Source organism: Phytophthora sojae, assembly GCF_000149755.1.
Source record: "Phytophthora sojae unplaced genomic scaffold PHYSOscaffold_2, whole genome shotgun sequence".
In the NCBI taxonomy this organism is placed as follows: Eukaryota; Oomycota; class Peronosporomycetes; order Peronosporales; family Peronosporaceae; genus Phytophthora; species Phytophthora sojae.
The window spans coordinates 6,693,292-6,718,992 of record NW_009258116.1 but is presented as its reverse complement, the minus strand read 5'-3'; the positions used below and the strand labels follow the sequence as shown (position 1 = coordinate 6,718,992).

The window sequence follows — 25,701 nt, the reverse complement described above, 5'->3', positions numbered from 1 at the left end:
GGTCGACACCACTGTTGAAGCTGCTGACGGCTGTCTTGAATCACTTCGGTGATGGCGGAACTTGAACGGGCTCGCTCTTGGGCTGGCATTGACACCCTCGTCAGATTGACAAGTCGTGGATTTCACGATTGATAAAATGCAAATGTTGATACATACTGTAGTAAATCCAAAACACACAGACAAAACTCGCACTTCACGACGTTCGGCAACAACACCTCCCTCACGGCGAGTCTCCAGCGCGTTGCGACGCCTCCCGTCCCCCAGTGGGCGACAGCGGTGGCAGACTCACGCGCACCTCTCGGGCTTCGCGCGTGAGGAAATCCAGCATCGCAGCGCTGCGACTTATCACCGAGTGCATGATCGCCGCCTGCAGGAACATGTTGAGCGCCTCCTGTCGATGCTTCGCCACAGGAGCTCGCGTACTCGGGAGGAACGTTCGCGGTGGGAGGGGCGGCAGGCCATCCAGCAGATACCCCGCTGCCTCCAGCTTGGCGCAGAGATCTCGGAACTCACTAAAGCGCCGGAAAACAGTCCATTGGTAAGGTCCGCCGTACACTTGAACCTGGAACACGCTGAAGGACAGCAACTTGTCGATCGCACGGTTCGGCACGTTCGCGTGGGCATCCTTGTTCTGCAGGTGGCAGACCTCCACACGCACAGAGCGCAGGGGCTGCGACCGCAGGTCGTCGTTGGACAGCCCGGTGACCGTCGTGTCCTGGACGTTCTCCATCAGCACGTGCAGGTCTGTGCGGTCTTCATCATTCTTGAGCAACCCTGCTGCTCCACTGCCGAAACGCCCGCCGCCAATGATCCGAGACTCGTCCTGACTCTTCTCCAGGTTCAAAAGCAGGTATCGCGTGGCCGACACATCCACGCGCGCGGAGTCCACTGCAACGCGGAAATTCGTTGCCGCCACCTCATTGTCGCACTCGATGTTGTAGGACCGCGATGGAGATGTGGACTGGCCGATCTTGAGCGTGGCACCTTTGACTAGGACCTCCAGCGTCGAGTCAAGCGCAACCTCCCACAGCTTCTGCCCGGTCTTGCCACTCAAGCAGATAAGACGCTTGTCAGTCAGCAACAAGAGTCCACGGTGTGGCTCGATACCATAGTCCACGTGATACACGTAACTGCATTCAGCCGCATCGAAGCAACGCGGGTTAGACACGATACAACCGATAAAGGCAACACATGCAGTTGGTACGTACTCATCCGTTGCATCAAGTGATGTGAGGAGCAGCACCGCGTAGCCCCGAGCTTCACGCTCCGAGTACGAAACAAGCACGCCGTCCGAACTGTGCAGAATACAAGCGAAGCATTCGTGTTAGCTGGTGCGTTATACAAATATCGATACTCGCTGACTTCACCACGTACCAGATACGCCGGGGTAGCCGGAAGCGAGTGACTGTGTCAAAAGCGTTGCGATCGGTACCATCCAAGGACTCTGCACTTGTCTTCGCTCCTCGCGACAGACTGGTGAGCAGGTCCAAGAATCCGGCCGTCGGCTTCACAATCAAACCCGCGACGCCCTTGCCGATACCCACCACGAACCCACCAGCTCCATCTTGCTCCGCTCCACGCACTGGCGCAGCCACGACACCTTTGATGCCATCCCAGACACCTCCCACGAGGCCTTTGCTTCCTTCTGCAATTGCGTCGCCGAGGTCGTTGATCTTTTTGATCTGTCGCGTCGACGCACGTTGTCGCTGCACGTTGTACTGCTCGTCCATAGCCAACAAAGCGATACCCTTGCCCAGCGTTTCAGTGATCTTCCCCGTAGTGTGGAAGATGCCAACCGCAGTATTGCGCAACAGGCTCTTGGAGCCCTTGGTCATGCCAGTGCGTAGGTTGTCGATCCGCAGGCCGTTTTCGTCTTCGAGCAGCATTTGCGCAGGTGTGTAGAAGAAGTCCTTGACTCCAGTGCCCAGAGTGCTGACAAGACCAATTGGGTTTCCCAAAAAGTCGACGGACCCCATGATACTGTACCAACTGCGCAAACCATGGTGCAGATAGTGCTGCATGGCATAAAATGCCAGCGTGTGCGTCGTTTCCAGCAGATTCTCAACGTAGAATTCCGGTACTCGGATAGGTGCCTGGTCCAGATTCGATACCAACGCCGCAGCTGCACTGATGAGCGTACTCAATACTGATGACATGTCCGGCGAAAGCTGCAAAGCACAAATTCATGTCAGAAAAAAATGGGAAACAGAGGAAAGTATCAAATATACGGCACCTACCAGCGAGAGCAACAGTGACCGGTCTGCAGTGCTCGTGAAAGTCACGTTGACCTTTACGGGGCAGAGCAAGAGCCAGCGCAAAAGCACCTTCATGTTTGCCCCTTCTCCACTTCTTGTGTTCCCCGCTGCTGTAGACAACAGCGTGGGGGTAGACCATTCGATCTCCAGCAGCTTAAGTGCCAAGTTAGACCCGAACTCGTCACCGCGCCGCTCTTTTTGCTTGGTTGAACGTGAGCTTGATGCAGTATGCGACCATTCCACCCCGGAAAACACGTGAGCCAGTGCCACAAGCGTCGCATCCTCCAGCTTGATTTCCAGCTCTTGTAGCTGACCGAAGATGTAGTCAAACTGGATGACATTCGGTTGGCGACTGAAGACAGCCATCAACTGCACGGTTGGCAATAGCATCGGGCTTTCTCCCTCTGCACCTCCATGATCTGTTTTGCCTCCTTTATTTTGCGCCATCGTGAAGCCTTCTTCCTGCATTTGTGCATCGAGAAGACGCATCGGGCGTAGCAGCACTGGGTAGTTTGTATCAAGAAGTTGGTTGTCGATCTGAAAGTGACCGATGCGGGCGTTGATCACTTGTTTTCCGTCCGAGATCTGGCCATAGCTTAGTTGAATGCCAGCAGAAGCATTTTGGTCGGACAAAGAAATGCACAACACTTCTTGAGGCTGCTGGGGTCCAGCAGCAGACGCCACCGAGCTCCACGCACCATCATCCACGACCGAGATACAAATGCGCGCGACTTCAAGCTGGAAATGGAGACTTAGATCTCCTTGCTGCTGAGCCGCGCGCAACGGGTTGATGAAATCCCATTTCAGTGCTAACCGTAACTGGCCAATCATTTCCAATGCCGAGTGTTGATGCGAGCGTTGCTGCGGCGAGTACAGTGCGCAGATCCGTTCGTTGAAAGTGAGGGCGGACGGCTCAGCCATCGGGTTTCCATCCATAGACATGGGATTCGAGGCGCTTGAGAGAGAGGACGGTGGCAGCGGCACCCAGCACTCTGCTAGAAGCACGTCGAACCGAGAGTCTTGCTTACTGTGATCAAGATGATCCATCATAGCGTCGTCGCCAAAGAAATACAAGAACGGCACGATACTTGACTCTTGCGATGCTGACAGACCATGATCCGATGTCTCGTTACGCAAGTACACACGTACGAGCACCTGCTCGTCGCCAGTACCTGCCGCAGGTTTTGTACTCGAGGTTTCAACGAACTCAACCCGCCGATTCCACTCAGCATCGTACTTCCGAACACCCGTTTCTTCGTCCTTAGCTTGCGCGCACGGGGGCCTCGACGTATCGCTAAAAGTCATGCGTTGCGGCGTCGTCGGCTGATATAGGAAGGAGAGCGTGAATGTTGCTCCCGACGCTTGTTCCTGGGTTTGAGTACCAACACCCTCTCCCCAGTGTATGGCCTTTTCGATCACAGCAAAAGATGCGTCGCGGTGGAGATTGACGATAGACTTGTTGTTGGCTGCAACCACGGTGTCCCCAATACGGATCTTACCCTCGTAGACCAGCGTTCCACAAGGCCCGTCGCATACAACACCCTGGACAAGCATACGCCCGTTTCGGTACACCAAGTCGAGGCCCAGCATTTGACCCCGCGGGAACTCATGAGTGCGAACTTCCTGTAGGTGCGCGTTGCTGCCTGGTGGTCCAGCCATTGACGCTCTTTCGGGTGATCCAGCGTCGTCATTCTTGTCCTTGTCTGTTGATGCAGCCGATGCAGCTGAAGACTTGGCGACCGCCGATAAAGCAGAGCGCGTTGACTCCTGGTACGTGATGGTGCAGTAGATCTTTGGCTCCAGGTGATCTGTCGTCCCGTGCGTGTGCTTGAAATTATTCCGAATAATCTCCGTGGGAATTTGAAGATTCGACACACCGATCAGAACTGCAGTCAAGCGCTTTTCATCGCCCATTTCTTCGTATGTGCCATCACTCGTAGACTCGTCAGTTGTCACCGAGACCGCAGATCCGCGAGCTGAATTGGTAGTACTTCGACTGCGGGTTCCAAGACTTTCGTCGTCCGAACCAGTGGAACGGGCGACGAAGTGCGAAAGACCCGAGTCTTTCTTCTCTTCAGCTGCTGCATGATCAGGCACTGACCGCAAAGCCGCTGGGATGTTGGTCCCACTAGTCGACGTATCCACAGCTTCACGCTCAAGCAGAAGCTTCAATTGCGACTTGGAGCTCACCAGCACGTCCAGCTCCTTTTTCAACTGATAGGCGGATAACATATCGACTAACTCCTTCACCGCATCAAGCGTATCTAGGCCTTCACCGCTAGACGCAGCTGCATTCGACCGGGTCGTCAGCGTTCGTCGGCAGCACATTTGGAAGCGAATCCGCGTTTCATTCTCTATGGACCGGGACAAACCTCCATCTTTCCGCGCCACACGCACAGGAGCAAGGAACTCGACCACTTGTGGATCGTGGTTCGCCTCGGTTGTCGCTGAGATCATAGCAGCCGCGCAGTACTCTTGCAGGGGGATGCGTGCTGTCGCAATAATGGAGGACCCAAACAGAATCTTGTCGGCTTCTCGTATCTCCACAATGATTTCTGCGCCAGCGCCAAAAGTGCGAGGGCTTTCTTCCTTTTCAGCATCCTCATTACTCAGGATCAGCGCACTTAGAACCGCCCGCGAATTAGGTGCAGGCAGCCAACGTGGAAACATTGTAGTCGACTGTGGAGCTAGCTTAGCCCTGGCCTCCTCACCATCACTTCTTAATGCGAATGTGATGAACGGCTGGCAAGATGTCAAATCACTGCGCCCGGCTTGAAGAAATACATCCTCCAGATACGTCGCGTCAACAAGTCGAACACAGAGCGCCAGCGCTTCCACCTCTTTCTCCTCTTCAACGGACGGTGCACACTCGCCAGCTTCAACACCCTGTTGGGTTGAGCCTGGGGTCGCAGCTTCGTCCGGAACAGGCTTGCTTTTTGCTTCTGTGACGTCTGATGCAAAGCGGACGCGTTTCTTCTTTACAGGTACCTCTTGTTGCACATTGTCATCATCGGACCCATCCGTTATCTGGGCAGTATGCGCCGCCAACACGTGCGAAATGAACACGATCGACGTGTTATAGCGCTTCCAACTGCGCAGAAGCGTCGCTCGCCGGCGCCGCTTGTGCTCTCCAGAGAAACCAGGTAGCATGTCAGTCACTAGCAATGTCTTGGTAGTCTCATCCAGTAACACTTCGGCCCACAATCGCTTCTTGGCGACTCCTTCAGACACATCGATTGTTGGTAGCCGCTGAAGCTTTTTCAGCTGTACTTCAAAGCTTGCAACCACTTGCGTTTGGCCCACAGTGGCTGCCCTGGATAGGGCTGTAACTGGTTCATCACTACCTGCTTTCTCCGCTGAAGATTTGGTGCTCAGTTTCTCCGGGCGATGGCAGTGGAGTGGGTGCTCCTTCCGCAATGCACCAATGCCCAACCCTGCTACTTTTTGCACCTGTACAAATACGGTCGGGAATGCAGAGAAGCGGAATGGCACGTAGTCGATCGTGTGAAAAGGTAGGACCGGCTCACCACCTTCAAACCCAATGGTCACGTTCCCCTTGTCGTCTTTCACCAGCGTTTTCTGCCAAACAACCAGCGCCAAGTTGCTACACTCGTTCTTGATCTTGAACGGAACGAATCCCTCGTTTTCCTTTTGTTTCACAGTCAACGTGTGCTCTCGATCATCTTCTTCGTACTCGTAAGAAGATGGCGGAGAAAAGTGGACTGGCTGGTTCCCCTCTTCCAGATAAACCAAGAACGACGGATCGTGAAGCTCAACTGCTACGTTCAGCTGGATTCCTTCGGCGAGCATTCGTTCTGCGTCACCGTACTCATCTTCTTCATCGAAAAACAGGCCCGTCTCCGCTTCATCTTCTATGGGATCTCGTTTAGAGACATTTCCCTCAAAGCACCCAGGAAGGCATGGTGGCGCTGGCCGGACTTTGGACTTTACACGCAGCACGAAGTTACCAACCGACGATAGTTCAAACGGTGCACTCCACTGAGATGAATGGGCATACGAGAAGGTGTCACGTGCATCGTGACGCTTGTCAGGCAGCACAAAACATATCTGAACCCGCGAAGGTAAGCGCGAATCACTCCAATGGAAAATCTTGGTTTCTTGCGGACGAATCACAATCACGGCATTCGGGTCCGTCGAACGCTCCTGTCGAATGCGAATTTCAAACCTGTTCGACGTGTTGATGAAGTAATATCGCGGGACCAAGGTCACAACACGCGATCGCGAAAACTTCTCGGGGCCTTGCTCGATCATCACGCCGAACTCATACTGCTTAAAAGTCGACTTCAGTCCGTCCGACGGAGCCCCGAATTCTGCAATCGTAGAAAGGAGCGACCGGGCATCGCGAGACCGATTGGTAGGCACAAGAATCTGCCCTCGTACACCCACAGCGCTGATATCAAAGGGCTCTGACTGCACCTCACGTTCGCCCTTGCCCCCCTTGATGCCGATTTTCATTTTCGAGACAACTTGCTTGCTTTCGCACGAAAAGACAGAAAGTGACACAGCGGAGGATTCATCTTCAGCATCCGACTTGTCATCATAAAGTCGTCCTGGATGGTTGGAGGGAATCAAATAGTCATCGGCAGTATAAAACGCCAGTGACAGCGACGTACGATCAATCAACCAGTACTCTGTAAACACTCTGCACACCACAGGACAGAGAGTGTTCAGCGCACGCGACCGCAGCTTCTCGAGTTGTGTAATCTCGACGCAAATTGTCAGCTTGTTAGCGGGAGTTGGGGCTTCCAACTCAGTGTCGTCCCGCATATTCAACTCAATGCGCTCACAGAACGACTGGCAGCCGTAAATGAACGTATCCCGAGACCACCGAGAGAATCTTCGCAGTTGAATCTGCGGTAGCGCAAGACTGAGTCCTACTACTGTTGGTGTTTGCACCACCTCTCCGTTATTCAAATCGCGCTCCAAGATATCCAGCTCTGCGACGCAAGCAGAACTACCGGACGGTACTTTTCCGTTCGCACCCGAGAACGATGCTGCATTTTTCGCCACCCAGACCACCTCGGCCTCCGATTTCATACAGACCGTGCGGTATGACAACTCATAAGGCACCAGATTCTCCAGCACGATGGGCGGACGCAAGGTTATTGTCGTTTCGTGGCGTTCGGATTTGCGCAGCGCAGTCAGAATTACTTGGAACGGCGGCAACGAGACACCAAATGTGAAATCGGGGGCCTCGTCAGTTGCTGTGCTGGGGTGGACGTCCCAGTAAAAGGTCAACGCCTTGCGTAGTTCCAGTGACCCGACATTCTGGCGACGGCTAGAACGACTGCGGAACTTGTGGTCATTCGACCGCAATAGCGACGCGATAGAAAGCGCGTCTGAACGCTGAACCTGACCATTGGATAGCAATGGGCGAAACGCGACCGTCCCAGACTCGAGATATTGGATGGGGATATAGTGTGCCGCCTTGCCACCGGGTTCAATCGTTTCTTCTCGCTGGTCGTTGTAGATGACTTGGATCGGTACACTGAAGAAGTTCGTCAACTGCACCTTTCCTCGTAAGCGCAACACAAGTGTGCCCTGTTCCGCAACGGTTTCACAAATAATGCTTTCACCGTGCCACGAATCTCGTTGTTTGCCGCTGCTCTCCAGGTGAAGGTAGCTCCGATTTGAGTACCCAATCGGCACTGGGATGGCCTTGGAAGCTGTTGCCCTCTGGCCATGGGACTGTGGCTTTAACCACAACAAACGTCGTAGTGGTGATGTTACACATCCGGCAGGTGCTTCATGCGCCACGATTTCAGTTGCAACGCGCTCTCCGCTTTCAACTCGAATCCACTCCGTGTCTGATGAGGAAATATCGTTAAGCATTGTTGACAGTCGACGACGACTCCAAGCATTGCTGTTAAACATTGCCGTTCCGGCCTTCAAGATGTTGTCGTTGGTGTCTGCACCCGGTACTTCCGTTGGCATTTCAATTGAGCCTGTTGGTCGTCGAGATGACGACGGAGTTCCGCCCGCAGTAGGAGCACCGGCTGAGGATGACGACGGGTGGGTAGCGACGACAAATGGAATCCCGGACTGATTGTCCACGTAAATGAAAGGTCCGAGGCGGGATGATAAAGCCTCGTCAGCAGCCGTGACTTTCGTAACTAGAGCAAAGAAATGTACCAGCACGTTAATCACATTGCGCGATACATTGATGTTGAAGTCGTCTTTCACAACGATCATGAATGCATTTGCCAGTTTGCCGCCATCTTGAACGTCGGGTTGCTCCAGAAGCTCGCGATAAATGAAGTTCTTCGACTCCCACGAATGCGCAGCAGCATTCGTAAACACCTCGGTTCGCGAAGAGCGGAAAAGGCATAACGGCATGCCATCACACCGCAGCGCTGCTCCTGTCGGAGACACCGACTGTCGTTCCGACATACAATAGTCACACAAGACGCCATCCTTTCCGTGGAACGCCATGTTCACCTCAAAGTCTTCAAGCACAGGTTCCCATACCGCCAGTTGCGAGTTGTAGGCTTGAATTCCAAAGCGCAGACTAGCTAGCGCCGTGAATTTGTCTTCTAATCTTCCTCGAATATCAGCGTGCAGTGTCGCCACTCGAAAGTGAAGCAGCGGTAGCAGCATATTGTGGAAGTCATTTACCACAGTCGCGTTTACCCCAGGAAGCGTGAATTCCAATATTTTCAAGTTCTCAAGGAATGAGGTGTAGGCAAAAAGCGACTTTCGTTTTCTCCTCTGCTTTCTCCGTGAAGGCGCACGAGCCTTTTCGGTGGCATCATCAGTATCTCCAGCAGCGGTATCAGTTCCATCCAAAGTCTCGGAAGTATTCTCAACGGGAACATTGCTCTTTTCCTCGCGCTGTGGCGATCTAGATCTCGCTTTGCTTGATACGATCGACAGAGCAAATGGTATGGGGGCATCTCCAACGCCGTTAAACATTAGGTATCCACCTCCCCGTGCGCCCGTCGTGTCGACAGTGTGCGCACCTTCTGCTTGAGGACCTGATCTAGCAGAGTTAAAATCCATCTGCTGGCCTGAAGCATTTGCCGCGCCAAACTTTTTGCCTTTGCTGAATGAGCGATATATCGTGAGCTCCTCGAACACGATCAGTTCCCGATCGTAGATAACACTCTTGTCTGAGTTAAACATCGTGCTACCGTGCTTCCATATCGTGGTCTCAAAAGCTCCAGCTGAACCCTCCGGCCCTAAATACCCGTTGGCTCCAAGTTGATCATACTTCCGGATCAGAGTTGACTGAGACGCATCTTTTGCAGCAGCACTCACTGCTTCATCCTTGACGGGCGACTTGTCCTTCTCACCACTATCGCTGTCGTTGTCTACCACAGCCTCCAAGATTATCTGATCGCCATAGTAAATCTCGTCTCCAATCTGCCGTCGGCTTCCAGATGCTGGCAAGATTCTGAATGCCACACTTTGAACTAGCTGTCGCTGCTGAGCCGTGTACGGCAGGACAAGATATCGCTTGCGCCATGTCGAGTTGTAGAAGCCCACTACTGGTCGCGTCTCAAGCCGTCCTCGAAAGCTAGCAGAAACCAAGTAAATCAGGGATGTTCCGTATAGAGCAGCTGTACGTTGCCGCTCACTTTTCTTCGAAGAGGACACAGCAAGACCAGACCGTGGCGAGGAAGGTGAGCGACGACGCCCACTCCAAGACGAAGTTTCACTATCAGCAGCGCCACCAGAAAGAGAAGAAATTGAAGAGCCTGACATCGAACGTCTCTTCTGGCCACCTTGGGTATTAGGTGGTGAAGTAAGTGATGGTCGCCGGAATATATGCTCCAGCGCTGCGAGCATCGTACAAAAATCCAAATACCCGAATCGTAGCTCCATTACGCGATCGAATGTAGTTCGGAAGCGGAGGAAGTGGGAACGAAGATCCATCTGCAAGACAGTCTCCATATCGATAGGCTTCAAGCAATCGGCTGATGCAGCTGTTGCGGCTTGTTCCATTGCCCACACGCTTTCCTCCGACAAACGTGACGTCGCGTGAATATTTTCGAGAGCGACACAAAACTGCAATTGGTTTCGGCTGTGGGCAGGAGATTCTTTGGTCTTCTCTTCGATATTAGGACACTCATCTTCATTTGTTTGCTGGAGATAATTCAGGATGACTGACGATTCCCATGACAGCATCAGCGCTCGCGACTTCAATTTGTGAGGATCTTCAACCAGTAACAACGCGGAGGGTCCTAAATTCAACTCCAGACTAATACGTCGATACGCCGGTGGAACCATCGTCGTCTCTTCTGGCTCATTTGGATCTGCATCAGCTTCACCAGGCTTCGAGTCCCCCCGGCTACTCACAGAGGCTTCCTCCTCTGCGCTCCATCCCGAAGGCATCGTCAAGAACTGAAGCACATCGTAGTGAATATTTGATGGAATGACTTTGAACCCAGCTACATCAACAACCAGGTCCATCCTCCCTTCCGTCCCAACCACGGGGGTTGACTTGTCCTCTCCGGATTTATCGGAAGGTGCGCCGCCATGGCTCGTAATCGTTGAAGACATTGCTGAATAGGCAGACAGCTCCGAATCGGTTCGCCTCAACGACAGCTCCGATCCGAACAAACCGACAATAGCTCTGGAGGATACGCTTCTGAACTGAGTCCGCGGCGTTCGCAAACCATTTCCGTGGGAAGTAAAGGCAGGGTCAAAGCCTATTGTCGCTATATCCACATCGAAACTTTCGCGTCCAAACTGAACTTTAATTGCCTTTTGCAAGCCTTCTTTGCACCGCTCAAACACCACCACATCGCGATAGGAAGACGACATCTTTGAGTTCACGCGCGAGTCTCGAATGTGAACTCCCTCCAGATCAACATCTGCGGTTAACCTTCCGCTTGCTAAATTGTAGTCGGCGCGTCCTGTTAAAACCGCGAGTGACAAAACACAAATGGAACCTTCGTTGGTTTTGCCCTTCTCGGCCATGTCGAGGTCACCGCTGCTTGAGGGATGGTATCCATGTTGGCCTTGCAGAATTTCCATAGTAATCTCGGGGACATGCAGATCTAGCATGATATGGCGCTCTTCTGTTACTTCTGGGGCCTCCGACACACTAGCTCCGTTACTTGCTTCGTCTCCATCCTCCACGATTCGCCCAGAAGAAGAGTTTCCATCGAGGCTTCGAGATAGCGAGAACCGACGAGATGACACTCGCGCTATCACCTTTGCCGGAGTGTCAACCCCTTGCGAGAAATGATATCGACTCCGCTCCCGGTAGTTTTGAAACGGCACTCTCAGTACGAAGGCGTACTGCTCTTGGTTGCAGACCAACCGAACGGGGCTGTAACTAAAATTTAACTTCCAATCGGAATGTGAGCGGAAATCCACGGACAAAGAATAATTAGTCAGTCCCAACAAACTTTGCGTGATAAATCCTCCACCCCCAAGCCGTTTATCCCCATCGTTTCGGTCCACAAGAATAACCGACACGATTCGAAGCGCCTTCATATCCAGTTGCAGTTGCTTCAACGACGAGTTCAACAGCACTTTCGCCACGATGCGATTCTCCATTCCAAGGAAACTGTTGACGACGCCCTCATTCGACGCACGGAAACTGTCAAATCGAAGTAAAAGCGACTCCGACGACATACGATGCGGAGGCATCTCCAACACTGTATCTTCCAGACGAATATCCACTAGCGGGAACATTGACACAACGTCAGAGCCCAGAAACTCACTCGTGCTTGCTTCCTCCCCGCCTTCTTCGCCTTGCTCTTCATCCAGGTGTGTTTGTACCGGTCCGCCGTGGATATCGGAGAGCTGGAAATCACCCTCCCACAGCATATCCGCTTGTTCTCGAGACAAAATCGACAAAACCGTCTCCAGTAGTATGCCCTTCATCCAATAGTTGCGCATGTCATCCACGAAGCTGTAAAGGAAGCGAATCCGTGGTGATTTTAGGCGCACCGAGTATCGACTACTATACCCTGGGTGCCATGCTTCCTGGATGGAGTCGGCGCCGTAGAATTGGGCGGCGCATGAAAACACGGCAGGGACATCGTCGAGGGTGTTTAAAATCTCGTTTAGCGTAGGAACGTGACCCACCGCAATACCTCCGTCGTACCGGCGAGTATCCTCACGCTTTATCCGCACTTTATCCTCATCTGCCTCAGTGCGCGTACTTCCATGCGATACGATCTCACTGAGGTGCTGATCCAACAAGGACACATCACAGATTTTCAACGAAGTCAGATACGCAAACATACTCAGGTAGCGCGGGAATCGTTGGATGCAGCAGCAGAATTGTTGTGCCGTCAAGCTAGCAAAGGCTGACGGCATGCCTTCGGGTCTCTGCTTGTCGTCCAAATGGAGAAATAGCGACAAACCCTCCACGTGAAGACGCAACTGCATTGACGCTGGCAGTTCTTCCTCTGCATCACCTTCCAAGTCTTTTGATTCATCATCTGGGTCCTTCTCCTTCTCTGGACTGGCAACTGGAATGTTGTCCAGGAACGACGACGCCATCCACACTCCAAGCTTCCTCGAAAAGGTGCCTTCGTTTGCCTCGGTGTCCACCGATGACAAGACTGATTGCTCTTCCAGGTCGGTAGTCAGTCTCTTTCGGCTTGCCGTGCTTCCTTCGCTGGCGCTTCTGAATGACGGAGGAGGTGGTGGTGGAGACTGCTTCTCGGTGCTTTCACCGGTACTTTCGTCTGTATTGTGCTTGAAAAAGAACACAAAGACTTCCGCCAGCGTATCTTGGTATACATCAATCGTTAATACTCGCAAACTTGCATCAACGGAAACCGCTGTGATAAGCGGATCTTGCCAGACCGAATTTTTATCCGAGGATGGCGAAAGTGGCGAGTGACGAGCATACTTCCACATACTTTTGTCCTTGAGCAGCACAGCATCGGATGCAATACTCGTAATCGCCACATGAATCAGTTGCTCAGACGATGATGGAGGCTTAATGGACGAAACATTCTCCTCCTCTGACTTCTCGTCTAGGTCAGTAACCACGCTGTGATTCCCCGATTTCATCAGGAAACGTTTCTTTTCCACCACCTTCGACGATGGCGACGCCTTTGTGAGAAGAATATCCTCCACCAAGAACGTGCCCAGCGCAAATTCAAGCCTCCTGTCGTAGGACCTCACTTTTAGCCGTGTGTTGATATCGACCGCACGTACACGAACAATTTTGCCAGATCCGTGGTCCAGGTCTCGAACTTGCAGAGTGAGAATTATCTCACCCACCCCAAATTGCAGCTGGCAGATCACACGTTTCCACAGCTTGAGTAGGTCTTCGTCGTCGACGTCCTTCTCTCTAAACGTTTTCTTTCTCTCGAGCTGGATCTTTCTGGCTAAACCAAGGTACGGGCTTTCGGATGTCGTAGTTGCCCTTCCACTTGAGCCACTACTGGATAAAGCAACAGTCCCAGGCTTTACGTAAGATGAAGTTTTCCGTACGAGCTTGGGGATACTTCGTCGCGGAGTTCCACTTGTAAGAAGTCGCGATGACTGATGTGGTGCAGCGGAACCTAGAGCAGCATCTCTATCAATGCGACGCTGGGCATGAACCGAGAAGTTATCACCAAAGGAATGCAGCAGGTGCATCAATGAGCGGAAACTTGCTGCCGATAAATTCAGGTTGACGCTGTCAACTCCACCAAACAACTTCAGAAGAGGGATACTTGGGTCATCCGGCGTGACGCTCATGTAAAAACTAAACGTTAGAGATGTTTTCTCCAGCAGATAATGCCACGCGAACTTTTGGCTCGAATGGCTTCGCCTTCGGAACACGCTTCGGCCTAACTTGTTATCCTCGCCATCAATTATCTGCACTTCGATCCCAGATATACTGATCTCCAGAACGTCGTATAAACTTTGCTCAGGTGACGCCAGCACAATCATTTTACTCGCGACTACTTCCTTGTCATTATCGCCAGCATCACTTGGTATATCACTTTCGTCAACACTGCCACCTGGGTGTTTCGTCTGTGCTTTCAAATGACCCAGGAATACCAAGAGACTCACTTCATCGCCACTAGGAATACAAGTGTCCGCCGGTGGCGACTGGATAATGTTAATCAAAGGAGAAATCACATCCAAGCGCATGTCGACTTTCGTTCTTCGGGCTAACGCATCACGTAGCTGAGCAGCACTGTATCGCTGCAAACTTTGTGCTCTCTTCCACGCACTATGCTCGAGCCCAGACAAATCCACGTTGACTGGTCGAGAAAACACGGCCACCACATCGAGCAGAAACATCAGATTTACATTGCACTTGATAGGTTGAGTCACCAATGAAACTCGAAGTAAATGACCTCCACGTGCATCGTCAGTGACGACCAAGTCAGACTGGTTCGGATCCGTATCCAAATCGTCAACCTTCGGCTGGCGCTCGGATTCAATGCTGAGTTGTATCAACGGGAGCTCTCTCTCACAGTGGCGAAGTCGCACACTGCTCATTTGGTTCCGAACTCCAACTGGATGGTACTCGAGCACTTCATCCATTTCCATTCGCTGAAGGAAAAAGTCTGTTTCCGAGGAGTTGACCGAACTTCTTCTATACGACAACCGGTCATGAACCGAAGACTGGGAACTCTGGCAGAAAAATGCGTCACGCAGCTGAAGGCCCACCTCCAAGCACGACGGTCGCACCAGAAATTGAATTTCGACGTCATCCAATGAAGCAGTTAGGTAGGACGACGAGGGAGATTTCAGGGAGGCCGGTTTGCTAGCAACTTCGAGCAGCGTCCGCCCACTGAGATCAGCAGGAGCATCCTCAAGACTAAGTCCGAAGCTTGCCTTACAGAGGGTGAGCTGGAATCGGTACAAAATGTGCAAATGCTCTTGCATCAAGCGTTTCTTGCGCACAGCAGCATCCTCGACCTCGCCACCATCAGGTGCCTTGCTCTCCTTATCATCTTCCTCAGGGTGAAAATCAATCGCCTCGTACAAATCTTTTGTGTCTTGATCACTCCATTTGACGTCCTCAACACGCACATCGCCACCTTTTCGTGAAGCTGTCACATGGCTCGATGACCCACTTTGCGCTGTACCAGCGCCTGTAAGCCACGTAGCGTATGACCACAGACGCGAGCTAGCAGGAATATCAGACCCTTGTGAAGCCCCACCGTCACCCTTGAGCTCGCTCTCGCGCTGGGCTTGCAGTTTGCTTAGAGCCTCCTTCTCTTTCTCCTTATTAGCGATATCTTTGCGCACAGCACGGCGAAGCCTGATTAACTCTTTGACTTCCATAACGTACTCGAGGTCATCAAGCTCATTGCGCGCCATTTCTTTCGGCAGGAGGCGCACATCCGATGGAACGAGCGTGGCAGCAAATGTAGTTCCATGCTCCAGCACGAGATACAGCTCTTTGTACCGATTTCTCTGCTGTCGCTTTTGCTCGAGAGCTTCCCAGTCCACGTGAGCCAAGCGTTCACGAACGTCCAGCAAGACGGCGTTGACGGCATATCTCCACCATGCTCTCGGGTTGTCCTTTACACGGACTCTTTTCGGGCGAAGCACCAAGTACCGAGCTTGGCGACGCTTCACCGTCAGAAAGGAAATGAAAGACAGCGCGCTCAGATACTGCTGGCGATGCAGAGACGTACTGATCTGGTCGATGCTGGCTTGAGCGTCAATGTAGGTGCTTTTCTCTTCCATCACGTGCACGACCGCCTCGCGATACTTGACGATGCAGTGCTCGACGCGATCGACCTCCTCCAGTGACCACTGCATGCAGCTGGACAACGCCTCCTTGAACTGCTGCACCGAGGGGATCTCGTCCTCCTCCTCCGTGAGGTCCCTAGCGACTGACCACGCCTCCGAAAAGACAAAGCCCAGAGTGTACTTGCGTTCTCCCGCCAGCTTCGGCATCATCTCCAAGAACTCGCTCCAAGCTTCGTCTCCAATAGCGTCAATCGTTTCCACCATCCAGGGTGTTCCGAGTCTCGACAGCACGCGCTCGCTGAGCTCCTGGTGCGTAATCGGCAGCTTGGCGTTCCCGTCATTCACTGTGAGCTTCATCGACACCGTCAGCGGGTGCACGATGTAGTCACTCTGCTTGAACAGCGTGATCTCCCCGCTGGTCGCGCTCTCTGAGGTCGGGGGCGACGGCGCCGGCTCACTCGCTTTCCCTGTCGTCGCAAAGCTGCTCCTCATGAGCGTGGCGAAGGCGTCTGCGTCCTTGAGCACCTCCTGCGGGACGGGCACGAGGGGCAGGGACCAGTAGATGCCGAACTTGTTGATGTCCATCTTCTTCCGTATGAAGGACCCGCCGTCCTGAGCGCGTCCTCCCCCTCCTCCGCCTCCGCGGCCCACCATGGTGTAGTTCCAGCCCTCGTCGGCCGACTTGACGATGATGGCCTCGAGCGTCATCCCCACGGCGTAGGGGCGTCTCGGGTCGGACACGGCGTCCTCCATGCGCAGGTGCAGGTGCTGCACGTGCACCTGCACGTTGTCCAGCACCTTGACCAGCAGCTTGAACAGGAAGCTCTGCGTCCAGCCGCTCTGGTGCGACTGCTGCGTCTTCTCGCTGAACTCCGTGGCCTTCTCCACGGCGTCCACGGCCGCGCGCTTGCGCTGCAGCGTCTGCAGCTTCTGGCGCGCGGCGCGCCGCAGCTCGTCGGGCGACAGCTCGTCCGACGACGCGCGGTCGTCCGCGCAGACCTCGAGCAGCAGACTCACGTCCTGGATGTCCACGCGGATGGGCTGGCTGGCCAGGTTGGTCCACGGCAGGTCGATGCGCAGCTGGCGCAGCGTGCCCTTGGCCAGGCGCACGTGGCCCGGCAGCGGGAAGGCGTCGGGCTGCAGCTCCACGGCCTCCACCTCGATCTTGCCGTTCCAGACGCTGATCTGCAGCGCCGCCGGGTCGATGTTCTTCACGTAGCTGCCCAGCACGGCGTCCAGCACCACGTGCACGTAGCGCTGGAGGAACATGGCGCGCGTCCGTCGGGCGGCCACCACCGAGAGCCGAGAGCGGATCGGAGCCCGTGGGTGCTTCTTCCTCTTCGCGGGATGAGTCCACTTGAAGTGAGTATGGACCGAAAATACCGGTGCGCAACCGAAATTAAGGATTCGATTTCGAACGACAACTTGTCTGCACCGTGATTGGCTACAAATCAAACAATGACAATTCGACTGCAAATCCCGAATATTCTCCTTAACTTTTACACCGAGCACGACAGCGTGCTCGATTCTCTTGAGAGAGTACGGCATCACAGACGTATCACAGAGCCCTCGCAAGATCTGGCATCTGAGACCTGGGCGCAAGAGAATGAGCGCAGTGAGCCGCTACGTGACGAGCAACGACGCGCTGCAGGAAGCAGCGCGTGCGCTTAGCGGAGTGAGCCGCTACGTGACGAGCAACCTCTCGCCGCATGGCTCCTCCTCCTCTCCCTCTTCGCTGAGCTTCTCCGCCGACGAGGAGCAGGCGCTGGAGGAGAAGGTGAGCGACGGCATCGCCGCGTACCAGCGCGCGCTGTCGTCTGCCCAGGACTGGGTCCAGGAGCTGCAGGACCCCAAGGAGGCGCAGGAGGCCGCGCAGACGCTGGAGAAGCACAAGAAGCAGCTGCAGAGCCACGTCGCCAGCTGCAGGAAGGCGCTGGTCGCCTACCGCCAGCGCGCGAAGGTCGAGCGCCTCGAGCAGCAGCGCCAGAGCCTCCTGCCCAACCCCCCCGCGGAGGGCAAGACCACGTCGTCGTCCTCCTCCAGCGCCGCCTCGGGCTCGGCGGTGGACGTCACGGCGGCGCTCAAGCGCACGCGGCAGGTGATGTCGCAGGAGATCGAGCGCGTGAGCTCCGTGACCAAGGTTCTCGACGACGGGAAGCTCAGTCTGCGCAGCTCCCACAAGGAGTACGGCAGCGTCAACGCCGAGATCGCAGAGGTGCGCAAGCGGCTGAAGGCGCTCGAGTGGCAGGCCAGGCAGGACAAGATGTGGATCGGCGCCGGCATCGCCGTGCTGCTCTCGACGGTGCTATTTATCGTGTACGAGCGCACCGGACTCGTGTGGATATGAAGGAGGCGGCGCTAACGGCTAATAACAGCAAATGTAGCATTCAAGAGTAACATCCACTGTCCACTAATAAGTGGACTCTTGAATGCTACATTTGCTGTTGTTGGCAGAGTCTGCCTGGTTGGTGCTGCCAGGTCCAAGCGCCTTTGCCATCGCAATTGGTTAACGGGGTGTTGTTGCATGCATATAACGATAGTAGCGCAGTCGTACTGCAGTTGTCGTCGCTTTGCCTAACATGCCAGTCAGCACTGCTCGCTCAGCAGCTTGGTGCACATTGGAAACGACAACGAGTTCTCTTCGGCTAGAAACAGAAACGAGAAGACAAAAACTAAAAGCGGTGGCTATTGTTTGCGATGGCGACAATGGTTTGGCCATCAAGACGGCCGGATACATAGTCCTCGGTTTTTGAAGGTGTGTGCCCCCCCCAGCACATTAGAGCGCTTAAGCAGTTCAGAACGATACGAAAATCTGATAAAAATCTGAGAAAATCTGATATTTTTTCGTCCTCTCGATTGCGTCTGACGACAACTTTCGTAAGAGCTTGTTGTGACGAAACGGAACCAGAGGCGGAGCCAGTGTGAAATCTATAGTCTAGCCATAACGATGGACTCCAACAGCGACAACGACAGCGACGATGATGTGCTCGCTTACCGCCAGGCGGCGAAGGAGATGCTGGACACATCACGCGTGAAGAGACTACATGGAGACTGGGAGGCAGCATCCAGGCTGCGCCACAGCGCGCTGCTATTGCTATCGGAGGCTACGCCACGATACTCTATACGCCGTGTCCGATTCGACATCAACAATGTCACGGACGACACCTGCCTGCTGTTCTACCGCTTCACCCAACGCCATCTACGCCGTTTACAAGCTTTATTTCAGCTGCCGGACGTCATTCGCACGGGCGCGAGCTCTCGTACGTGTTGTAGCGGTCTCGAAGGACTCTGCATCACCCTACACAGACTTTGCTACCCAACGCGATGGATGGAGATGTCAGGTATTTACGGCCAGTGGCCCAGCGCTATAAGTAGTTTTTTCTACTTTGTGATCGATTGAGATGCAGCAGGTTGCTCAAGGGGAATTTAGATTATGCGAGCTCTAGATTGCATGAGTTTAGCCAAGCTATCTACGACCAAGGCGCTGAGTTGGACCGTATTTGGGGGTTCGTGGACGGAACCGTTAGGGGCGTTTGCAGGCCAGGAGGGGCTCGGGAGCAGCAAAGTGTGTACAGTGGTCACAAACGCAAGCATGTGCTCAAGTTCCAGACCGTCGTTACTCCAGACGGCATGATCTTCCACCTACACGGGCCGGCTGAAGGCCGAAGACACGACATCCTACTGCTGCGAGAGTCCGGGCTGGAGGAACGAGTCCGCCGCGACGGGAGATTTCAAGGATACTTTGTCTACGGGGACCAAGCGTACGTGTGTTTGTATCTCCTTTTGAAGGATCAAGTTTAACGCACACTCAAGCTGCAATAAACGCCTCCATGCCGAAGGTCAGGACGTCCGTGGAATGGCCGTACGGCCAGGTGGTCAACTACTGAGCTGGTGTCGACTACAAGAGAAAAATGTGCTTGGGAGAAGTTCCTGTAGCAAAGCTGTACAAAACTGCAGTGGTTCTGACCAATTGTATCACTATTCTTCGTGGAGGGAACAATAACAGCAAATAGTTTGGCGTGGAGCCTCCGTCGCTAGAAAGCTACTTCTCCGTTTAACATCACAATATAACTTAAAACACCAATTGAGTGCACGGTTTCAATTTATTGCACGATATGCATTATTAACCAATGCAATCGATCTATTCGACATTGTGATGTTTTGATTGGTCTAAAACCCGATAATCAAATTTGTGCGCGACAGTTTTAGTATGGAACAGCTTCCAACAAGGGCCTCTAAAAGTTTTGCGGTAAGTATTCAACAATGACTCTGGAGGGTGTCAGTGTGCTTTATCACAATCACAAAGCGGCGAGAAAGACATACATGTCTTAACAGGCACCTGTGCTATCAACAAGTACATGCCCATACTGAAACCAAGATTAATTATGGATCGTGCACTAAAATGATCACTGGCTTTTATTGCTCCTTGTGCCGCTACACTTCCACCTATAGCTTTGCAAGGACGGTTTATCTTACAGTTAGGAATATGCTCCTGGTATTGTTCCTTATTCTGTAATACGCCATGACCCGAATAGCTTCTACTCAACCATCCTTGTGCTGTCGTAGGCAAATTCCGAAATGACCCAAAATCGCGCACTCAACTGGTGTTTACATGCATTTTAGATTCACTTGTTACTAATAGCTGAAGCTAATAGTTTTAAAATGGACTCGGTCTGAGCAGCTTGCTGCTGGATCTGCTCGCGTAGCAGCTCTTGCTGACATTTTTGCTGCTCGAGTTCTTCTCGACGAAGTTTGCAGCTCTTCTCGGTGAAGTTCGACCTTTCCCGCTTCCAGTTTCCTACGCTCGATAGCTTCTTCAAGCTCCTGGTCAAGCAACGTGGAGAGACGACGGCGCTTAGGATGGCCTGAATCTTTGGTACCAGCGGCCAGCCTCTCGGAAACCCTGTTCATACAATTACATAAAAGCATTCATAATTAGAAGAAATATATTGCAGTCAACACAACATTACGAGACTACCTTCTTTCTGCTGCCTGCATGAGGAGTTGACCTGCAGTCTCCAGCTCCTGCGTTTTAGAGGTGGATTTTGCCTTCTCTTTCTGCTGTTCAGCCACGGTTGCGTTCTTGAGCTGCTGAAGTTGCTCAAGGATGTCATCGTTCTCTGTGTGCACCTCGCTGGTGCCGCTAGCGGCTTCGTTTCGCACCTTCCGCACTGCATACTTCCGTAGGAGAAGACTGGTGCGGTCCCTGCACGCTCGAAAGCTAAAAGCTTCTGACAGAGTAGCGTTTAGTCAGTTAGCCACTCCCTTTCACACACCTTTTACTGTTTTACGGTCAGCAGCAAATGGAGGCGTGGCGAGGACTTCAGCTAACAGAGCCTTGTCGCTGGTGACGTTGAAGCGGGAGCGCTGCTCCGGCTCGTCAACTTCCTCAAAGCTCTTTTCCTCGCAGCTATCCTCAGCATCGTCGGGCGCAGCAGCCTGTTGCTGCGACTCAGGGCCTTGCACCGGTGACAGGGGAGGGTCGTCTTGACCAAGCTGAAGCGACGCAGTGGAGCCCAAGGTGAGTATCTAGCCGGAGCTGTCGCTCTCCATTGTCTCTGGTATGGCTGGCAAGGAGGGAGTTCTGAAGTGATTTGATTCGTTGCGTTGTGATTAGCTTAAGCGCCCTTTTGGAAATTCGGTACGAAATATTGGGACGAAGTTTATTTCGTCCTGAAAGACGTTTTGATCCTGTAGCTTAAGCGCTCTACTAGCGCTCTGGGCACCCGCTACGCGGGCGCTTTGACCACGGGTTGCTGGAATAGCATAGCTTAAAAGTATATGCATCATTTTGCTTTCCATAACAATAATGTGCGGATACAGTTGACACATATTCGTTGCTATACCTTCGTGCTTTAGTAGCAAATGAGTAGGAATACATTTTCCTATTAAGCTAATTACCAAATGTCGCTCACGATGCAAAGTTGAGTACCTAAACATCGAGTGAGCTGAATATCGTTGCCGTTGTATTATTGATCACCCGTTTCTGCGAGGCGAGCTACATTGTCACGGACATGCCTTACTACAGTGTAGTGACCTGCGTGTTTACTTACTTTGAAGTAATAACTAAAGTATTGAAACTATGATTGGGTGTGGTTTATACTGCGTTGCAAACTGGTAGCTGTCGTCGATACCGTACTCTAGTGTTGTTACTACGTTAGCACTGAAAGACTGCAACTTTGCCAGCATGAATGCACCGCGCTACATGTAGTAATGCTGGTTTGCGCGATAACAGTTCAAATAGACATAGCAAATTTAGCTCAACTCAATACGGATCGGTAGCGACTGTGCGTCTTCGATGGTTAGGTTGTTGTGTATCGTGTATACACATATGAAGCGTTTGGCGGGACCCCGGGGTCCCCGCTTGCCCCGCCAGCTGTCATAAGCAACCGGTATATTCGGTAAATTCAAGTGCTGCATGTTTGTATCGATGCTATGTATCTCTGGTAGTATCGACTATCGAGTTGCACAGAGCTGCAGAGTTCGCAACTTTGCGTGCCCGACGCCGCTGCTGCTGTAGTAGGCGCTAGCTTCTAGCAGTCAGCTTGAATCTTCTTGGTCGTATCTTCACCAAGACGCTTAACAGAACGAACGAATGCAGCAGCTTTGTGGTCACGACGATTTCAATACTTAAGTATCACGTTTGCGCCGAGGAACCTCTGCACCTCCAGTTCGCCTAGACTTCATACTGGATGCTAGATGCTTGAAGGTGAAATGAGCTCTAGCTAAACTCGAAAAATTATCACAAAATTGTCACAACATATATATTATCACTGCCCCGCCGATAAAAATAAATAATTCCGGTCGCCATCGGTACATGATGCGGGACCCCGGGGTCCGGCCAATAGCTTCATATATATATTGCTCTAACGACAATGTCTACACTAAGCTGCATTATGTGCATGCTGCAGTAGTTTACGGTACACGTATCTAGGGTAGCAGCGCGCATTTATTTTGAAAGCTGCATGCGTTGCCAGTGTCACTACTATTCTACGCCTTGCCTACTCTGCATCTTTTATCTGGATTTATAACGCGTTATTGCTCTTGGTGCATGGCGTACAGTACTTAGTAACAGTAATTCGAAATTGCGCACGACCATGCTGTTGTGCGCTGCGCGCAATTCGAGCAGCATTTTCTAAAATTGTTTTGTTGAAGCGCGAGAGTTAGGGCACCTGGGATATGATCGATTTTGATTTGAGTTGGAGTGCATTGTTGTCACTTGGCTGATGCGACTATCGTTCCTATGGAAGCGAGTGTCGGACTGCAGCAAGATCCTGCCATTAATCAGCTTAATAAAAAACATAAAAAGTCGTAAGTATGACGCCTCGATGCGCGCGCTGGTGATGCACCTGGGTTTACTTAATTCGACCAACTACTACGTAGTAGTAACTTAAGTTGAGCACGCGACTACTCAAATTGGTGTATTATAATGCTTGATTCCTGCAAATGAATACAGCACGATTGCCAGCTACACCACGCCGCGTGCTGTTTATCAGTTAATCTATGTGCAGCGTTAGGTGGTCTAAATGCGTCGTTCGCACACATTCTTGGTGTATTAGAAGATGAACGCCTAATAAGCACCAGTCTACCCCTAATTCCGTACTGTAAACCCTCGACTGCCCTGAAGGTACCAGTTATCCCAACAGGCGGAACTCCCGAAACCGTAAAGTAGTTTATTTATGTATGGACATGCAGTACTCACTGTTGTGTGTGTCCGCTGCCGCTGCAGTTCGCCACTCGCTTCTCTGCGCCAGGCGCTCCGCTCGCTGCCTCGGTCCGTCCGTCTGCCGCGCGCCAACTTTCAAATGGGGGATGTGATAATCACGCCCGCTAAAGTCCGACCGGCTCCGTGTACGTCCGAATTTTAGCGTGATTGTGGCTATTATTGTAATTTCGTAGATAGTTTAAAAGCCAGTTCCAGTCGACTTGATGAGTGAATAATGTATGCAATAAGGCCGCGGTAGCGTAGTCTAATTGACAGATCTAGGCTGTAGGGGCGGAAAGCGTGACGCGATGACCGACAGACAGGATTCTCGGTTAGAGGACGGAGAATTGAACGTCGATCTCCAGATCACTTCACAGATCACGAAAAAATAGTCAATAGGAGAGGGCCTGCACGGGCTTTCAGCCAATCACAACAAGGGTGCGTTGCGTTAGGCTGGGAGGACCGCTTGAAGACAGACATCGTTTGCTTTGCCATGGGCAGACCTCTACCAATACGGGAATTTCAGAAATTTTCCGTTTTTCCCGTATCCTGGCGATCACTGAATGAGGGAGAAATTTTGAGAGTTCTCATAGCAGGATGTAGATTGAGGTGCTTTATTGGAGCTATCCACCCGTGTTGATAGTCTGGTCGATTTTGCTTTATATGTAGCTGTTGGTACATCGAAGTAGCTGCATTTTATACCTTGATGCATAAGTGCATGCACCAGTTCTCTTCTATTTATCCGTTTCAGGATTTATTCTATCTTGTCCGGAACGAGCGAGCAACCCACGTAACGCATTTATTGACTAGTTTGTCCACGAACCCAATAACGAGTCCGTAGAAGGCTGCAAAGCAAACGCATTTTGGATGAAAAAAAGTGGTTCGCATACACTGGAGTAAAGGGGTTAATAGAATATGCTAGAATGTAAATCTACCACTGCATGAGATCGCTAATTGGCATTTCTTGCTGCTCTCTCGAACGCAAAGACTTCTTTTATTAAACAACACAAGTCGCCCACACCACCAACAAACGCAGAATATACCCCAATATATGTTTCAGCGCTTTAGCCTGGAACCTCTCACTTCTCGGTCAAAATCCTGAACCTGACGATGAGTCTATGAGTTTGCGCACACCAAGATTCTGCCGGTGTTTGGAGATAGGGTATGTTTAACATGAACAACCCTGTAGATGAAGCCACGAACACAATTAACCCAAATTGCAATAGCCTGTGCAAAGCAGCAAGCTGAAACCTGTCGCCAGCCTCCGTCATTGTCGCTTCAAGTGTTATAGAGCTAAAGCGTTACCAAGCCTTCGCAGCGCTTCCACGGTGCTATCTTCATTAGCGATGTTTTTCGGGGTTGCCACAGTTTCTGTAATTTTGACAAATGCTGCAATTGCTGGGTCCGATTTATCACAAATGGGACCTGAGATATAGCTTTGAAAACCTGCGAGAATGCTTCGCAAACCACTTTAGTGTTATCTATTTGATCTATATAGCGTGCAGTAACAGTATGGTTTCGGTTTAGCCTCATATACTCCAAACAATAGCTTACTAAGGAGTGATTCCCATATTTCCCATATTTTGACCTTCAAAAAAGGTCATATTTGCTGAAAAAGTGGGAAAATTGACCTTTCCCGTATTAGTAGAGGTCTGGCCATGGGTAGTTGCTAGTGATTTTCCTGAGTCATAGTGGCAAGGTCAGTTTTGTGCCTCGAACACGATTGTAAGTCTTGCATACTGGCCGACCTTAGTGGCGCTTTATCTAATCTATGCAGCGGACGCGAAGCAGGCGCAGGTAAAGCAATGGATATACACTTTTACTACGTTGACGTTGTTTATATTGGCTGGTGGGGATGCATTGGCGAGCTCTACATTAGAAATCTATACGAAGGGTCGTATCCATACCAGCAACTATGAAGCCTCGCAGTTCAACGGTATCTCCGTAATACATGCACTTTCATGCAGCGAACGAAATACAGCTGCACATGCTACTACACAGCCCTCTTAGTATAAAGTTTGTTCTGTTGTAGATTAGCCGGAGTCTTTGGATAGTAGAGTTTTACCAACCGTTTGTTTCCATAGGGCAGGGCACGCTGATGATTTT

General features: G+C 52.0%; 5 protein-coding genes across 5 annotated transcripts; 3 read left to right on the top strand and 2 right to left on the bottom strand.

Annotated features, from left to right (window-relative positions):
• Positions 1-123: 123 nt before the first annotated feature.
• Positions 124-17,159, bottom strand: PHYSODRAFT_554926 (hypothetical protein; the record flags this gene model as incomplete). The annotated part of the gene is made up of 6 exons (XM_009521929.1): positions 124-1,130; positions 1,209-1,295; positions 1,375-2,168; positions 2,229-8,987; positions 9,084-11,963; positions 12,009-17,159. 6 exons carry the CDS (start codon positions 17,157-17,159, stop codon positions 221-223), a joined length of 16,581 nt encoding a protein of 5,526 aa, XP_009520224.1. The 3' UTR covers positions 124-220.
• A 78-nt stretch (positions 17,160-17,237) lies between these two features.
• On the top strand, positions 17,238-18,332 carry PHYSODRAFT_350026 (hypothetical protein; the record flags this gene model as incomplete). Its single annotated transcript, XM_009521928.1, has 2 exons — positions 17,238-17,252; positions 17,542-18,332. 2 exons carry the CDS (start codon positions 17,238-17,240, stop codon positions 18,235-18,237), a joined length of 711 nt encoding a protein of 236 aa, XP_009520223.1. The 3' UTR covers positions 18,238-18,332.
• A 571-nt stretch (positions 18,333-18,903) lies between these two features.
• PHYSODRAFT_485093 (hypothetical protein) lies at positions 18,904-19,290 on the top strand (the record flags this gene model as incomplete). Its single annotated transcript, XM_009521927.1, has 2 exons — positions 18,904-19,154; positions 19,197-19,290. The coding sequence occupies 2 exons, from the start codon at positions 18,904-18,906 to the stop codon at positions 19,288-19,290; spliced, it is 345 nt and encodes a 114-aa protein (XP_009520222.1).
• Positions 19,291-19,352: 62 nt separating this feature from the next.
• PHYSODRAFT_479446 (hypothetical protein) lies at positions 19,353-19,691 on the top strand (the record flags this gene model as incomplete). The annotated part of the gene is made up of 1 exon (XM_009521926.1): positions 19,353-19,691. A coding segment is annotated over one exon (339 nt), but the record flags the coding sequence as incomplete, so codon positions are not given.
• A 1,173-nt stretch (positions 19,692-20,864) lies between these two features.
• On the bottom strand, positions 20,865-21,107 carry PHYSODRAFT_479803 (hypothetical protein; the record flags this gene model as incomplete). Its single annotated transcript, XM_009521925.1, has 1 exon — positions 20,865-21,107. A coding segment is annotated over one exon (243 nt), but the record flags the coding sequence as incomplete, so codon positions are not given.
• Positions 21,108-25,701: the final 4,594 nt, after the last annotated feature.